Source organism: Thermobia domestica, chromosome 2 (genome assembly GCF_964235325.1).
Source record: "Thermobia domestica chromosome 2, izTheDome1.hap1.1, whole genome shotgun sequence".
Taxonomy (NCBI): domain Eukaryota; kingdom Metazoa; phylum Arthropoda; class Insecta; order Zygentoma; family Lepismatidae; genus Thermobia; species Thermobia domestica.
Window position 1 is genome coordinate 326,167,276 of NC_137455.1, and position 19,200 is coordinate 326,186,475.

A 19,200-nucleotide genomic window follows, 5' to 3' on the forward strand; every position below is an offset into this window, starting at 1 on the left:
AGTAAGGACACATGAGAATGATGTTTGATGTAAAAACAAAAATGATGAAAACTTTTTTTTTTCATAAGGCTTCCAAAATCCAATATCGCAAGAACTTATTCTATATTTTTAGTCATGGCATATGTTTAATATCGAAAAATGCCGAAATGTTGTTTTTGCGATGTATAGGTTGACAGTTACATGGTATTTTATGATGTTGGCTTACAAACCTAGTTTTAAAAAAGGCGCTAACACCGCACCCGAGCACACCAAACTGTACCAGATGATACATGACAGATGTCTGGACTCTGTAGAAAAAAATAGAACAAAAATCGTGTAATACACGTTTATTTGGAAAATTAGTCAAATCTAGTTACACAGTAATGGTTGACAAGACTTGTCTACTTTTTTTCAGTATATACTAGAATTGACCGTCCATCTCTTCCACGAGGTAGAGTACAAACACTGTGCTCAAAATCATGGATTTCGTACAGTTAATAGCGTGTGTTAGTAGTGTACGCAAAGAGTGGAAACGCGCTCCATACCTTCCATAAAATATTATGGAAAAATAACCATTTAGCATCTTGAGATATGTACAAAAAAACTGCTCATGTCCCAAAACAATATTAGTTTGGATACTTAGTCTACCATGGTGAATTTCTCTGTACGTAACTGATATAATACCCGCTTGTATATTCTATAAATTTTGTTTATTGTTATGGTACACATCTTTTAAATAGCCCCTACAAGAAGTAATCAAGTGGCAAAAGTCAAAGGGACGAGTGGGCTATAAATCTGCCCAATGATACAACACAGAACACTAGTATTACATATTTTGTTTTGTGTCGCAATCATGTTGACGCATTAACACTTGCTCTTCGTGCTGGTCTAGTGCCTAATTAACGAGTCCTTAATTCGCTTGCCCTGGGTGGTGGCATTGCATTGAAGGCATCACAGTGCTTCGGCTTTCATCTTGGCTGTAGATCCTCGACATACATTTAAACCTTGTTGTTGAAAAAATACGCTAATTTAATCAAACAAACGAACAAATTCGCCTTCATCATCCAATATGCAGATGAAGACCTGCACAATCAAAGGTATGCCCAGTGTGGGCTCCAGTGAGTTTATAGCCCTACGAAACTTCATAGCTCTTCTTTAACATACTTTTTCTGCATCGGAGGCGTACTCACGGGATTCCATTCTGTCCGGAAACCCTGGAATATCTCAACTTTACTAAATCCCAAAGAAGAAGAGTTTCTAGGGATGCGCCTCTGCACAATGTTTATGTAAACAGCAGTAGTCACAGTTTCCTGGAAGAAAATTGGTACAATAATGCGACCTCTTGACTTTGGTAACTGTACACCTACTATCAATGACTCCCGTGCAAGGTTCGAACCTCAGTTCATCAGAAAAGTACTCTTTGTCGAGTGCGTTTTGTGTTTTGAGTATCTCATGGAACTATCAGGAAAGTCGAAATTTCTGGCTCCCTAGATATAAAGAATATTTAGTTCTTGTAGGACATAAACACAGGAACCATGATACTTAAACGTACAAAGTGCTTTATGTAGTGTAAATTTTGGTGTATGTTTTTCTCTTGATAAAAGACAAAACCATTTTAAAGGAGAACGCATTGACGTAAATATATTATGCAAGGGAGACTTAGGCAGTGCCGGATTTATGTATAAGCTAAACAAGCTATAGCTTATAGCCCCAATAAATTTACAGAAAAAAGTGGATGTACACTCAGCATCAAAAAAATTGCGACACCTAACGCCGTGCAGCTAGACCACCCAATATACACTTTCTTATCCCATAATCGTGTCTGGTAAAGAGACCCCCTTCCTCTCCTCCTTTCTTCTCTCCCATACTAAAATTACGTAACAACATGAACGCAATTCTAATTTCAAACTACACATGAATTAGTATCGATAAAATGAAATAACAAAACCGAGACTAAACAAGATTCGTAAGTTGATTTAGGGAGAAACTGAAACACACACAATGAAAAATTGAAACTAATGGATGTATATTAAACACAGGTTAAGAAACGAGGCAGAGAGAGAGAGAGAGAGAGAGAGAGAGAGAGAGAGAGAGAGAGAGAGAGAGAGAGAAGGCGAGAGAAGAAGAAAAAGAAAAGGGAGAACAGATAAAAATGTGGAATTTTAAACTTAGTAAGAAAACAACCTAACATTATAAAGTTCCGTTACCAGAAATGCAACAGTAATATAGAAATAACGTTTGTTTTTGTATATTTTTTCAGGACTATTCGAATATATAGAGGATACTTGAAACACCCATTAAGTCACTTTCGAAAAAGGATAGCATACTCAATTTCCAGTAGAACTGTAGATCTCACAGACATATCTAAGATGTCAACAGTTTACACATGCTTCGTTTCCGCGTGGTTCGGTTGAAAATTCGGTAGTGTTTATTTGGACGTACTGATGCAAACCATATTCTAATAAAGCCAGTGGGTAGCGTTGATCATATCTTCCATTCCAGACTACAAATGCAAAGTGAACAAAAAAAGAGAAAAACGAAAAGAAAAGGGAAGAAATAAAGAAAGAAAGATAAAATTGAATGAGTGCTATTTTACTGGTAAATTTTTATCAGAAATATCCTATATTAAATCCAAACCCTATCATAATGAAAAGTTACAAATGTTCAAATGGAAAATTGGATGTTCCTTATGGATGTAGCAGACCTTGCATGTTTCAAATTTCAACGTGAATAAATCACATTGACTTATAGGATGAAAACAAATTTTTGTCGAACTAGTATAAATAAAATTTTGTTTTCAAATAACCAAAGAGGTTGCCATTTTCTAGTCTTTTCCGCAGATTTGTCTGTTCCGAACATTCAGCATCACTTTCATCTCTTACGGATATAACGTTGTAATTTGCACAGATAAAATGAACTCGCTAGAGCTCACACGGATCATAGTGCCAGTCGGATGATGTTGATTAGCTTATAGACCACCACTTGGTCGAGGATTCAAAGCCGTAGTGACCCGGTAATTCGACTGAGACTCGGTAACCCAGATGATAAAAATATATTTTGCTTAATCCTTTGCGTTTAAACAGTATTTCTTTCAGAGATAACTAGGAATGGAGATGTTTACCCCACAGCACAAAAACTCGACGCTGAAGTTGGCAGTTAATTACGTTTTCCAAGCCAGGTTTATCGGTCTCTTGCTCCGTTTTAACTTTTGAACAGGCACACTCACATGAAGTGCGTGTGTACGTGAGAGAGAGGGAAGAGAAATGAAAGATGCTAAGACAGGATAGAGAAACGTCAAAAAAGAGAGAGAGGGAGAGAGGTAGAGGGAGAGACGAATATAAATATGAAACACACTTATCATTACAGAGTATGTTGAAGAACACAGACACTGTTTATTCGAATTCTCGCCAGTGATGCTTTGTAAGTTCTCCAACAGAAGACAAGTCTCTGTTTGAGCCATTATTTTATGCGAAAAAGTTATATTACCTTACGGGGAATCGAACCTAGATTTTTCGCTTGGAAGTCTGGTATTTTACCACTACACTACCGATTGATTTCCTCAAACTTTGTCCAACAAATGCTGTAATATTCTTTCTGAGAACGATAACAAGAAAAGTTTTTACTGCAGACCAATTAAGTGTTTCGAATGTCCTGGTAAATCTCTGCCCTTTCCCCAATCAACATTCGTAAATCGTCTCTTATCATGATAAATGTGTTTGCTTCCACATTCTTAAGCATTGCACGACTAGTATGACAAATCGATTCTTCAGTATCAATTTGGAAAAATTCAAGTTTGGCGTGAAGAAAATTCGAGCCTATGGTGGACAGCTTTATTAGTCGTATCTCCATTACATTACCGCTACACTATTAGTTTTATTATTTTCTTGCAGAAACTACGAACTGGAAACTCAACTACGTGAGCCAAACATAAACAACTTATAATTAAGTACAAAAGGAGGCTGAAACCTGCTTACTAAATTTCATAATGGCAAGAATAACAACAGCAATAACAACAGAAAAAGAAAAAAACAGAGGCGTGAGAGAAGAACGTGAGTTATTACAAATCCACTTCTAAAAACCGGCTAAAAAAGTGCCGGTCTCTGTCCGTTGAATATAACTTTCGACGTGTGCGTTTCAAAAAATCTAAATACGTGCGTGCATCCAACAAGGGTGTGTAGCGCTGAAAATATACTAGAGTGCTTGCAACAAGAAACACCACCGCTCGATGTTTACTGGGGGGTGGGGGGTTAAATTAAAATCAGGGAATAACATATGTTGCACCGTGAACTGTTCTTTCATGCCACCTGAAACTAAAAGCCAAATATTGCTTACTTTAGCCTTGATCATTGGAACGATCAAGCTTCTTCCTGTAATTTTGTTTGCACCTAAGTGCACAACGAAATTCATTTATTCCACGACCTAGAATGAAATTAGTGCCCACTAGTAAAGGAAAAAAACATCTGTCTTTGCATCTTTCGCTTCTCTCCCCTCTTTCTCACGTACACACGCACTTCATGTGAGTGTGCCTGTTCAAAAGTTAAAACGGAGCAAGAGACCTGTTTTGGAATATGTAATTAACTGCCTACTTCATCGTCGAGTGTTTGTGCTCTGCGGTAAAAATCTCCAGTCCTGGTCACCTTTCAAAGACATACTGTTTAAACGCAAAGGAATAAGCAAAATATATTTTTTATCATTTGGGTTACTGAGTCTCAGTTGAATTACCGGTTCACTACGGCTTTGAATCCTCGACCAAGTGGTGATCCATAAGCTAATCAACATCATCCGACTGGCACTATGATCCGTGTGAGCTCTAGGGAGTTCATTTTATCTGTGCAAATTACAACGTTATATCCGTAAGAGATGAAAGTGATGCTGGATGTTCGGAACAGACAAATCTTCGGAAAAGACTAGAAAATGGCAACCTCTTTGGTTATTTGAAAACAAAATTTTATTTATACTAGTTCGACAAAAATTTGTTTCCATCCTATAATTCAATGTGATTTATTCACGTTGAAATTTGAAACATGCAAGGTCTGCTACATCCATAAGGAACATCCAATTTTCCATTTGAACATTTGTAACTTTTCATTATGATACGGTTTGGACTTAATATAGGATATTTCTGATAAAAATTTACCAGTAAAATAGCACTCATTCAATTTTATCTTTCTTTCTTTCTTTCTTTCTTCCTTTTTCTTTTCGTTTTTCCCCCCTTTTTTGTTCACTTTGCATTAGTAGTCTGGAATGGAAGATATGATCTACGCTACCCACTGGCTTTATTAGAATGTGGTTTGCATCAGTACGTCCAATGAACACTACCGAATTTTCAACCGAACTACGCGAAAACAAAGCATGTGTTAAACTGTTGACATTATCATAGATGTGTCTGTGAGATCTACAGTTCTACTGGAAATTGAGTATGCTATCCTTTTTCGAAAGTGACTTAATGGGTGTTTCAAGTATCCTCTATATATTCGAATATACCTAAAAAATATATAAAAACAAACGTTATTTCTATATTACTGTTTTTTTTCTGGTAACGGAACTTTATAATGTTAGGTTGTTTTCTTACTAAGTTTAAAATTCCACATTTTTTATCTGTTCTTCCTTTTCTTTTTCTTCTTCTCTTGCCCTCTCTCTCTCTCTCTCTCTCTCTCTCCCTCTCTGCCTCATGTCTGAACCTGTGTGTAATATACATCCATTGGTTTCAATTTTTCAATGTGTGTGTTTCAGTTTCTCCCTAAATCAACTTACGAATCTTGTTTAGTCTCGGTTTTGTTATTTCATTTTATCGATACTAATGCACGTGTAGTTTGAAATTAGAATTGCGTTTATGTTGTTACCTAATTTTAGTATGGGAGAGAAGAAAGGATAAGAGAGAGGGGTCTCTTTACCAGACACGATTATGGGATAAGAAAGTGTATATTGTGTGGCCTAGCTCCACGGCGTTAGGTGTCGTAATTTTTTGAAGCGGAGTGTACAAGGTCCATTCAGTAAATAACCGGAGAAGTTGTACAAAAAATACAAAACTTCGACGAAGTTTGTGCTACTTCGTTATTTTTTGGTGACGTCCTAGAACTATTGTCATATTATCAGGGATGGCCTGCCTTGCGAACGGGTTGAAAGTAATCAGTGAAATAAATTGCTGGGTTGTACCAACGTTGAGCAGAGCAGTGTTAAAGATTTTTGATAGCTGAAGAGTTGATAGGTTTGAAACCAATCGAAATTCACTGTCGGATAGCAGTGCAATTTGGTGAAAACTCTTTGATTCTAACACAAATACATCTCCAATCTATAGGATAAAAAGCAAGTCATAGCTTGCTGTAAGTAATGGAGCCCCTCGTGCTAGCCCAAAAGTATCACTAGTTTGTTCGTATCTCCATATATGACTTCTACGTTCTTCATAGACTGGTGGGAATATGTAGCATGCAGTGTAGACAACTTCTCATTGACAAGGTATAGCTGGACATATAAGGGGGTCCATTGCCTTCAACAGCTTAGAGCCTCATCAAATTTAAACCAGGCTCTGGACATAACCTATTACTTCTGAGAATTCAAAGAACCACGTATTACTTCTGAGAATTACGTTTGTACAACGGTATTCTTGGAATAGGCAACAGTGTTATAGGGGACCTGGATCGTTTTGTGCTCCTCTAGTCACGCAAATAGATGAATGTGCGCAACAGTTTGCAGACTTTCCAATAAGTCAGGTGTCACGACAGTTGGTTTTTCTCTTTGGCGTCTGTCACACACAGTTCTAGTATCCTGATTTTCTATGGGGTTGAAACGTTGTTTTTATATGTAATATACACCAGCTTGAAAAACTTAGCACAAGTTGTTCCATCACTTCTTTACAACTAGTCTTTCTTAAGAAAACAGTAATGATAAATACGTTCATAGAAAGTGTAACATTTTAATAACAGAAATAAACAATAACAATACTATATGTAAACAACTAGAATAAATCAAACGGTAGCAAACTCAGGTTTTCTTTCAGAAAATTTTGTTCTGGGGATGGGGAACGAAATTGATATTAATTGCCAAAGGACGTGCTTTTCACAAAAGTGGAAGGTAACAGCAATTTAGTTTATGTTAATTTCGGCTGCAGGAGAGGGGATTGTCAACTTTGGAGAACGACAAAGCTCTCTCGGAAGAAGGAGGAAGGGACATTGGCTATAACCAGGAATGTCTCAGCCGATTCCAACATTGATATCTACTGCCTTGACGTAAATTGGTACAATTTCAGCTCAAACTTGGTTGAGACAGTGTTGTCAATACATGGCTATATGGGGCTATACTTCCTTCAGATGTTAAAATTTAAATATGCTAGACTTTTATTTCTTTTTCTATAGTCTACAGACATCTGTTTCATTATTTGCTTTTAGTTTAGAGGCTACACTGTTGATAGCAGTGAAGAAACTTTCAGAATATGCTGACATCCCAAAATGTTATTTAGCTGTTAACCCATACATTGTAAACACAATATATCGACGTGTTTCAATATTTTAGCATGTGGCGTGTCTAAAATTATAGACGTTACTGTGGCATTGGATTTTGGAAACAGTTTTCAGGGATACGAAAGTTTTTATCACTTTTACTTTTATAGCTAACTTCTCGTTTCTTACCAATTTCATGCGTGTTTTTACTTACGTGGAGTGTCTCATTTCTTCAGGAAATTATGCCGAGAAATCATACTTCCTTTGTATGTAATTCGCATTCATGGCACGCGTTTAATTCATGAGTTCAAAATTGACGGGACAAGACTTTATGAACACTTGTACTATTGCTGGTGGACAGAATAAGTCAAACACGTACGTAATCTGAAGCTTTACGAAATATCTTAAACAGTAAGTCATCAACGGAATCCTTTGACAGGTGTTATCTTTGTTCTCATAGTAACTCAAGTAACCGTCGTTTCTTGGCGAAACTTCTTCTGCTATGCTATTTATGAAAAACAGCAAATATTTTCATGTCTGAAAGGTTGGGTTCTCACTCCATTTAACTTCTCCCAGAGAATGGTCATTTTTGATCTATGACATGGTGTCCCGTTATCCAAGAATTTCTTGGTATAACACGATAATTATCTTGTCTGAAAAGAAAAGAGGCACTCCATCTTTCAATGCTTTGATGTATTTCGGAGCACTGTTGTAATCATCCCAAAACTTGAGCTTACAAATATCACATTTCCAAAATCTATCCATATAATCAAGCCCAACCACGATTTACTATCCTTCATTCTTAATTTTCTTCTTTGCTTCAGTTTTATTTTTCGCATATCAGCGGTGGCTCTGTGATGCTGTGGTTGTTCTTTCTAGAGGTTTTTCGTCCATTATAGCACCAAAGCTATATAACACATGCATCCACAATTTATATTGTAACCTGAATCATTATAATGCACTCAAATTTTGACATTCTTACAAGGAAATTTCAATCCGGAATCGCATGCAACAAAGGAGCGCATTCGCTACTAGTTCAGCAGGTAGGACTGTCTATGTGTGTAGTGTTGTAGTATTAAGTGGATCCTATGGCTGTGATCATTAAACGAATTACTGACGATGATTATGCAGACACTTTACGTTACCACGGGCACAAGTTGTTTTCAGCCAATGATGCAATTTAACAAAATGACAACGTACTCATTCATACTGCTGGAAGTGCTGATGTTTGAGTTCGTAAACACCAAGATTAATTATAATATCTCCCTGATGAAGGAATACCTATCCTTAATGATATATTATGTAGCATAGACAACTTAGATAGAATGGGGAATAATATATATCGAAGTCAAAAGGAATCGTTACTTACAAAACAATAAATACTGCTTGTGAAATACTCCGCGGTTAAGGAAATGTTCGTTATATTGGAAGAAATGGAATCAATTTATAATAAGTCAGTATCTTTTCACAGAGTGAAACTAAGATTTCCGAACTACGCGAATTCAATACACAAACTTGAAGTAGTGCATGTATAAGTACTGGTTGCAATAGAATAATAAAATCAAAGATAGAACCTGTTCTTCAGACGTTGAATCTCTATCGAAAAGCCATTTGTCACTCTGCGTTACTGTTTTCGTTTATGGCGATAAAGGTTCAAATCAAAAATTGCTTATTTTAACCACTTCCAGCCTGTATAGACAGCTAAAAGAGGACACAGAATCTTTTCTCGGGACACAAAATCGATTCCAGAAAGCTGCACCTTGATGTATTGTATGGTTTTTGCTGTACGGAAATCAGTATTGAAAGCGGAAATAGTAGTAAATCTGAACCAATTCTAGTTTTCGTAGAGTGTTGTGGATAGTCATAATATGTTGCCTTCAGACGCTGAATCGTTAGGAAAAAGGCGCTATTTATTATCCTGTTTGTTATGTGGTGATAAACGTAGAAACCAGATATGGCTAATTTTAGCCAATTTCAGTATGAATAGACTCTCAACGTAAGAGATGGGATTTATTCTTGGGATGCTGAATTGATTAAAAAAACGGATCTTGATAGTATTTATCGTTTTTACTCTACGAAAATCACTATTGATATCGGAAGAAATAGTGAATTTGAACCAGTTGTCGATAGTCATGGTATATTGGCCTGAAACATTGACTCGTTTACAACAAAAACAGCTTTTGTTACCGTTTGCGTTCTATGGCAATAAACCTTATAAATCAGTGTTTAAACAGGAAGTAATAGTAAACTTGAATCACTTCTGATTTAATAGAGTGTTCTAGATAGAAATGATATTTTGTTTTATAACATTGAATCGTTTGCAAAGAAACCGCTTAGCACTAACTCTTACTCTTCTCTTTCTATGAGGATCAGTAAAATAACTGGTATAGGAACTGAAAGATACCGTAAATTTGAACTACCTCTGGTTTCGGTAGAGTGTTCTGGATAGTCATGTTATGCTGTCTTGAGACGTTGAATAGTTTGCAGAAAACTACTTCCACTTATCTGTTACTTTTTTTGCTGGATGTCGATTAACATTGAAAACGGAAATTTCTAATTTAAACGTCATTCGGTTCTAATAGATAGTTACCTGAGATGGTGCTTATTCTTGGGACGCTGAATTCGATTGCTATAAACCGCATCTCGATATCACTTATCGTTTGTGCTCTGATAGCTGTCGACAGATCGAGGACGATCAAAACAGTTCTATAAGATATCCAACAATTATGCTCAGCATAGTTTGGAAGTTTAATAATATTAGAACTGATCAGTATTACTACTACGATAAATGATTGCAAAACTATAAAAATCACTCATCGTAAAAGGGTATTTTGTTGCGACAAACCTACAATAGAGCAATATTTAGATTTTTTGTTTATTTGTACTGCACAATAACAGAATTTTTATATTTTTGGCAATATTTATACGTTTAATTATAAAAATACGTTAATTGGCATTTTTCATTTAACACTCTCTTTCTAAAATTCCCTATGGCCCAAGTTCTGCAAGGTGAAATTAATAATACGGTTGTATGGTATCTTCCACATTAGCAGTTGCATTCACATTTTGTATATGTGGTAATGTTCAATTATTCAAAACAGTGATTAATTTCGCACTGAGTTAGTCAAATTATTCAGTACGTTTGAAAATAATATTACATTTATGAATAGGAAAATATGTTGAGCGATTATTTTCCATGCAATATGATAAAAGTTTTCTTTAATGTCTGGTAGTCCTGCGTTATGCTCACTTTGCCTCAGCTATACCGTCAGAATAAATGAGACCTTGAGATGAGAAAGTATATATATATATATATATATATATATATATATATATATATATATATATATATATATATATATATATATATATATATATATATATATATATATATATATATATTAGTTTCTCACTTTGAGTTCATGATTTTAAACATATTATGACCTCTTCTTTTCACGTATGTTAAATTCAGGATAGGTCACGCAAAGGGAAGATCGCAAGATCGCAAGATCGCAGATCAGATGGAAGGAAAGGAAGTGGCGATTTGTAATGAATAGAAAATTGGTATCTTTGGAAATAGAGTCATCAGTTAAGTTCACGTGTCAATACAAGCTGCGCGCCGAGAAATAAGCTCTATGCTTTGTTTACAAGATGCAAAGTAAGTGCGTAATTTTCACTAAACATTCAGTATACATTCATAGAAAAATTATAGTGTCAAATAATAAATAGAGATGTTTATCTGAATTAGCTCATTTTCGAAACAAGAGCTGTATGTACTTTACTGTCAGTCTGGAAAATTTCACTCTGGCTATGAGGGTTCGATGTCAAGTATCCAAATACATCGCTCGATCATAAAGCAGGAGTGATAGTGCAGACATTCATGAAATTTAATAACAATGGAAATCGCGCATGCGTGATAAGTAACATATTCTTACAATAGAGAATATTGGAAAATAAATTATAATTACAGCTTTTCTGCCAGTACCTAGGTACATTAGGTGCATAGCTCGAAGGGCCCATGGGGTGGCCAGCTTCATCCTCCTGAAATTTATTTATTTGTTGGAACATAGCTCCTATGCACCCCATGGGCAGTAAACTGAACATAGCACCTATGCAGTAAACTGAACTCAGCCCTCCAAAGAAAAATATTTCAGTTCCGATATTTTATTGCTGTGTCTACTGATTTGACATACATGTTTGTGTCAAGATAGTTTTATAAGTAACTGTCTATTTTACGGATTGTTTATTTTCTTGATAGCACATTTTATAGTTATATCTTAAAAGTATTAATATTAAGTAGTGTACCGTACAATAATACACACATGTTTCCTGTTACTTGTGGCATGTTTCTAAAACTTATTTTATACTTTTTACATTATTACAGGTTCTTTCAATAGTGTCATCATTGTGCTCAAACTTCTCTACCCCTGTAGAAGAGATCGCGAGAAATATCCGTTTTGAAAAACCACCATTAACAGGACAATCTCTTTAAACAACGACAATGGGTCTGGTATTGTGCAAAAGGTACCCAACTACACACTGCGTCATTTTTGAAAGCTTGCTTCAGTATTTGTTATATTGTGCAACTTTTTTAATTCTGTACGCGAACCATATTTCTTTTACAGTACACTGAGAGTGGTTTCTTTAAGTACGCCTTCTGTGACCATGGTGAGCGCATAGAGGCATGAAAGACCAGTTTTCTTTATAATTGAAGCAGGGCTCATTGCATGTTCGGGTTACCACTGATTATAACAAGTACGGGGTTCGATCTTTACTCAGGCTGCCTTTATTTAGAATATAAGATTAGTCATTCCCAACAGGTCCAGAATCGTATGAAATGAAAATGAAATGAAATATTTGAGTTTTACGTCCCACGGTTATGCCGGTTAGACTAAAGGAGACGGTGATTATGAGAAATGAAAGAAATGGTAGAATGAAGAAAGTGGGAGGAAACGGGACAACCCCAAGAAAACCCATGCACACGGTGTTTGTCCAGCACAAAGTTCACTTGGCGGGGTCTGGGATCGAACCCAGGACCCCAAGCACCAGAGTTGAACGCTCTACCACTGAGCCACAGGTCCAAAATCGTGTCTCATATTCTGACGCTATTGTTATAGTTATATGAATTGGTATGCGGTTGTCTCATGAAGCTTGGTGGCCATCTAGAACAATTTCGATACATATTCATTAACCATACCGGTGAGAATATGGACTGGGATTTGAACCAAGCATCGATATCAAATGATACCAGTGATGCATCTAAATCACGTAATGCGCATGTCAGTATAAAATATCTATTGCAATATTTTATACTGACACGTATATTCTTCACATAAACCCAGCGTATAATATATCAAAATATCACTTTATGATTACATATTTCTCCACATTATTTCTTCATTGTATTACGTTGCATTTGTGATCATTGTTCCTGTACTGTGGGAAAGTAACGCCTACAGCATTGGGCTTGAAGCACAATCTAAAAATGATCTGCTGAACTTTAGGGTCGGAGAAAAGCTTCGCAGACTGCATAGCACGGACCGCATTCCATAATAGTATTGGACTTTATTAAGTGGGATTTTTGATGAGGGGGCACACAGTCATATCTGAATTTCTAGGTATACCGAAGGTGGCAAATACATAATAAACAATAAAAAACTGTATGTATATACCTTGTCTTAGTGTTTCTAACGTGACGGAGTAAGCTGCACACAACGTTTACAGGAAAAAACTACTTGCAGCGCAGAGAATAAAAAGACATAAATGCAACCGTACTTATAAAGATTCATATTTACTTTTCGAAATCAGTGTAGAATTGACTTTCATTATGTTATTTTGCTTTCTATTATCACAACATTATTTTACATTTGTATTTTGTGATCAAAATATATCATTAACTTCTGAACTTCTGTTCATAATTGTTGAATTTACTTTTTTCTGTAGCTATAGTAATATGATTAATTTCTGAAGTATTTATTACAGATATTATATTCTGGCTTGATATTATAATGGCCTACGTATTGTGGACCGTTAATAGATTTCTCGACTTCCTTTATATTCATTTCTAGCTTTACTATCTTAAACATAAGTACATTACATTATATACGAGGTGTGACACACAAAAAACGAAACTAATTGTGTAGCTTAAAAAAGAGTGCAGTTGGCAACAACTGTTTTGGTGACGTCATCCCATACACCTCCTCTATCCATGCGGCTAATTTCAACTTAACCGATCACGCCAGTTGGGAGTACTGCGTCATTGAGTGAACATACCTGTATGCAGCTGCATTCTGATGGAAAAATGTCTAGTGTGGGTTTCCAGAGTAGGATTGAGTGGGTTTCCAGTGGTCAGACTGTTAATCAACACTACTACATTAAAGTACTAAAAAGACTTCGTGAAAAAATTAGGAAAAAAGGCCACAAATGTGGAGTGATGGATGGTTGTTGCACCAGCCCGCTCACACGGCCGTATCTGACCAACAAAAACATTATAGTGATGGAGGAGCCTCCTTATTCACCTGATTTTGCTCCATGAGATTTTTTTTTATTTTCTAAAGTTAAATCTTGCTTAAAGGGAACCCATTTTGCCTCAGTTGAAGAAGTTCAGGCAAAAACGGAGAATCTCCTGAGGGGCCTTCCAAATAACTCATTCCACAATTGTTACCAGGAATGACAGCACCGAATGCAGAAGTGTGTGAATGCTGAATCGGACTACTTTGAAGGTGATAATGTCACGGAGAACTAATTCTGCAAGTACAGTGATTTATTGGACAGTCCCTATTTTTGAGTCACACCTCGTATAATTTACCTAAAACGAGGGTGCCTCGCAAATATGTATTTTTACGTAGTTTTCATATTTGCGACCGAAAGTGAAATACTTGGATAAATGATGATTAAAAATTCCTACCTGGCTGAGGTCGGCTATTCCTTGAGTATAGTTTATGACAACCGTGACTTGAGGAAACCCCATTTGCATAGTCCAAGTATCCATTATTTCCTTAACAGTAATGTGAGGCAACAATTGCCGATCTTCGTGAGCCTGTTTTGTTAAATATTCCCAAAGATCATCCTTCTCTGCATTTAAGTACTTCTTTTCCTCAAGATACGTGGTTAAACCTTTACGAAATGTATCTTCGGTCAGAAAATCACTCAACATGCGCACAATAAGGCAACCTAAAATCAGAAAGCAAGGCACACTAATACTTTTCAATATTACTAAGATTTTGCAAACTTTTCTGATAATTTAATGTTTTAATTGAGAATTCTGCTCAGTACACAGTACGTCGCCGGATGATGATAAATACACAAAAGTATTAACTAAAGTTTAGGCTTCATGAAATTCAAAATCTAATACTTGGAAAAACTAAATTTGGTCATGGACTAATTTAAACCAATATTTTTCCCAATTACTAACCGGTAAATATTTATATTATCTGCTAATCTTTTTATTTATTTATTAATTCCTATATTGTAAATATCTCACGTATTCACCACACCCCTAAAATGTATTGATCAGTACATGCTTTGCGCGTAGTAACGACAACCTCACCAGAGGTCTGGCATATTTTCCGCCTCGCTGCAGCGGAATTTGACTCCAGTTTGAACTTGTATAGCATACACACCCTTATGACGCTTTGAGGAGGTCCCATGTTCACTCTGTCCTTACGCAAGTTCAAGGTGAAACTGAACTGCCACAACCACGTAGTATGTTTCATGTACCCACATCAACAAGGACCTTCGCCTTATCTCCATTCGCATTAAACTCACGGTGTGAGGGTCAATGGAACACAAACAGGCAACAAAAAGCACCAGAACTTTCTTGGTTACCTTATATATACTCATAACATGTGTATATGTGTTCTTATGAAAGTGTGATGAGAAGTATGACGGCAGCTACCGCAGCAAGATAGTCGTATTATTAAAGACAGTGGTAGGAGCAGAAAAGCAGTGGTAGAAGTTTTGGATTGTAGTCAGAATGAAATACAAATATATGAAGTGTACACGGAAAGTACGTCCCATCTTGTTCCAAAGTCCACATGTTTTTCGTCATTTCAGCAAAGCAACTGCGACGTTGGAGATGTCGATCCTTCGTCTCGAAGCAGTGCAAGTTTCGTTTATTAGATGTTAGCAATTGGGGCACAGTGCCTGAACGAGAGAGACATGTTTCTGATACTGCCCAGGGATATGGCATTTTCGGTTAAAAAACAAGGTGTACAGTAGAGCGTCGATTATTCGAACGTCGGTCAACCGAACGACCGCTTAACCGAACTGTGTACTCGCTCGCACCTGTTACTCTCCCACCCTACCGTCCATCATCCCCCTCACTCCCAAACCAAGTTTCCCACAGTAGTCACCGCACTGAGCCACCGCTGGCGGAACATTGCTTCTAATGGGGCCTTCATAAGGCGCTGCTGACCGGCCAAGCCGTCAGTCGCTGTGTTTCAACAATCAGCACACTTCTGTACATATTTTTGTTTAATAAACTGTACCACATACTATATATTCCTACTAAAGTTGCCTTTATACGTTACCTTGTAATATTTAAAGAGATGCCTGTTTTCATGAATAAATTTACTGTACAGTACTTCTTTTTGGCAAATAAACATGCACAGTTTGATTATCCAAACAAACCAGTTTTCCGAACACCCATGTCCCCCAATTACTTCGGATAATCGACGCTCTACTGTATTTGTAAAATTCCTAATCACCGCTGGACGTTGTCCAGCCGATGTTCATCACCAATTGGAGGGTATGTGTGGTAATAATGCTCTTTCAGAAAACACAGAAAGTGAGTGCGTGAGTTCAAAGCAGGCTGAATGAGTGTGAAAGATGAACAACTGTCGGATGTTTAAAAACAGCATCAACTGACGCAAACATTGCCCGAGTTCAAAGGTTCATCACAGAAGATGTACATGTGGGTTTGGGTAAAAAAAATGCTTGCGGTCAGAGCCTCGCGGCGACAACCTCACAGATGAAAGCCTCGCCGCCGAAAACCTCGTGGCCCAAAATCTCGCCGGGCCGAAACCTCGCCAACCAAAACCACGCGAACCAACTCGCGGTCCAGTTCTCGGGACACAGAATCTCGCCTGATCTAAACTACGTGGAACGTAATCTCGCCTGCCAAGAAATGTTGTCAGTATAAAACATCGTCAAGACGATTTCTTCGATGTAGAATGCTCTGTATATTGTTATATGTATATATTTTTAATTTCACACAATTGCATTAAAATAATGAGAAGAAAAATTCTAACTCGTGCTTTGAAAATCTATTCTATTTGGTCTAGGAATTAATTCGTGCGGTTGGTACGCACACATTGAAGCTGTAGTACAAACACAAAATACATAAATACCTTAAGAAAAATATTGTCAATCGCTAGCCACCACTTTCGCCCATCTGTCAGGCAATGTACGGATTCCGTGGCGAAAGAAGTCCTCATCCTTGGAAGCGATCCAGTCAGAGACCCATGTTTCGATATCTTCTGAAGAAGTAAACCGCTGTCCAATCAAATCGTTGTTCATGCAATCGAACAAGTAGTAGTCCGAAGGAGCAACGTCTGGTGAATACGGCGGGTGGGGTAAAACTTCCCATCCGACTTTTTCTAAATAGGTTTTGACCCGTTTTGCGATATGTGGGCGAGCGTTATCATGTTGAACAATAAGTTTATCATGTCTGTTCTCCCATTCTGGTCGTGTTCTGGCCAGAGCTTGCTTCAAACGCATTAATTGTCGTCGATAACGTTCTCCATTCATAGTTTCACCCGGTTGCAGCAGCTCATAGTACACCACACCTTTCATATCCTACCATATGCACAGCATAACCTTTGCACAGTGAATATCTCGTTTTGGTTGTGATGGACCTGGTTCACCTGGTTTCACCCAGGCCTTTTTTCGTTTGGGGTTCTCGTAATGAATCCACTTCTCATCACCCGTAATAATTCAATGCAGAAACCCCTTTCTGCTCTGTCGTTGAAGCAGCAATTCGCAAATGGTTTTTCGTCTTTCAACGTCTCTGTCTTTCAATTCATGTGGAACCCAATGTGACATCTTTTGAATCATTCCCATGGCTTTCAAGCGTTTGGAGACTGTTGTTTGATCAACGCCCAATGCTGCTGCAAGTTGTTCCTGCGTTTGACACGAATCCTGCTCGAGCAATGCTGTCAATTCTTCGCCTTGAAATTTTTTTGGCTGTCCAGCTCGCTCTTGGTCTGCCAAGCCGAAATCACCACTTCTAAACCGTGCAAACCACTTCTGACACGTTCGCTCAGCTAGAGCATGGTCACCATACACTTCCACCAAAATACGATGACTTTCAGTCGCACTTTCCTGCATGTTAAAGTAATGCAGCAGGACACCCCGCAAAAACACTTTATCAGGCACAAATTGCGCCATGTTCACTTAACTACAAACTGGTGTTGTTGACGCTTTAATCCACTGCCCTATACTACGAACGATACGCGATGACAGGGGTTTGCAACACATGTGTGGATACACGGAACTGTGGGACGCTCCGTTCGTTGCGCCATCTCTTGTCCACCCGCACGAATTAATTCCTAGACCAAATATATAAAAATGAAAATTATTATGTTTGTGACATCATACCTCTTGAGCCACTCAATCGATATTGATGAAATTTTCAACATAGATGAGGTTTGGGCCTGGAATGTATTTTATAATTTCACTTTGACGGCACAACGAAGGGGGGGATATATAAAAATAAATAAAACCTAATAACTCTTTAAGCACGAGACCAATTGCGATCTAATTTGCTACACACATCAGGTTAGAGCCTGGGATTGTTTTTATCATTTCACTTTGACGGGAAGGGGGAGATGAAGGGTGAGAGACATATAAATACATAAAAATGAAAGTGGCTGCGTTTCTGATTTAATAAAGATTGATCCAGCAGACCGGTCTCGATCAAATTATCAACATATATGGGGTTTGAGCCTGGGAAGATTTCTATTTCACTTTGACGCTGACCTTCGGAAATTCTAACAAAATCGAATAATATTTATGAAAGTATGAAATAAAATCTGAGTTTTTGCGTCTCTCGATTATGTCTTGTAGGTTATAGGAGACGTAGATGATCAGGATGAAGGAAATTATGGAATGAAGAAAACGGGAGGAAACGGGAATACATCGAGAAAGCACGCACATTATATTTTGTATATTATTATACTTATTATTTAAATATTATTATTATTATTATTATTATTATTATTATTATTATTATTATTATTATTATTATTATTATTATTATTATTATTATTATTATTATTATTTGTATAGTCCAGTTGCAAAACTCGTTATGTCCTTACTAAGCACTTTTTCAGAAACCGCAAAAAACGGTCATTTTTATATGAAAGTGAATAGAGCAATTTTCTTTTTTCCTAAAGTTGAATCATATTAATGCGCATTTGAGGACAAGACCCGATAAAAATTGACTAATATTGTACAAAGGTATTAAAGAAAAACATTTGGACATAACGTTGTTTGCAACAGTAGTGTGGACAGAACGAGTTCTGCAACAGTATGGACATAACGAGTTTTGATTCACTACACCTAATGTACATAAAAATTAGCATTTGTTTTTAGTTAAATGTTGTTAATAAGGTATTGGAATAAAGTATAATGAAGAAAAAATAATAAAGACTGATTCATTTCACACAGTCGTGTTTTATTTATACAAAATATTGAAATAAGAAAGAATGTAACAAGATTCTTATAATGAGTTGTGCGTCATACAACAAGTCCGTCATTTTCGTCATTCAAGTCCCCAACATCA

General features: G+C 36.9%; 1 protein-coding gene across 1 annotated transcript in view; it reads right to left on the reverse strand.

Annotated features, from left to right (window-relative positions):
- The window catches only part of LOC145679508 (aminopeptidase Ey-like), a 111,981-nt gene that overhangs the window by 36,258 nt on the left and 56,523 nt on the right, over positions 1 to 19,200 (reverse strand). Inside the window, exon 6 of the mRNA XM_081750087.1 lies at positions 14,323 to 14,588. Coding sequence (XP_081606213.1) covers positions 14,323 to 14,588 — 266 coding nt within the window. The remainder of the gene's footprint in view (positions 1 to 14,322; positions 14,589 to 19,200) is intronic.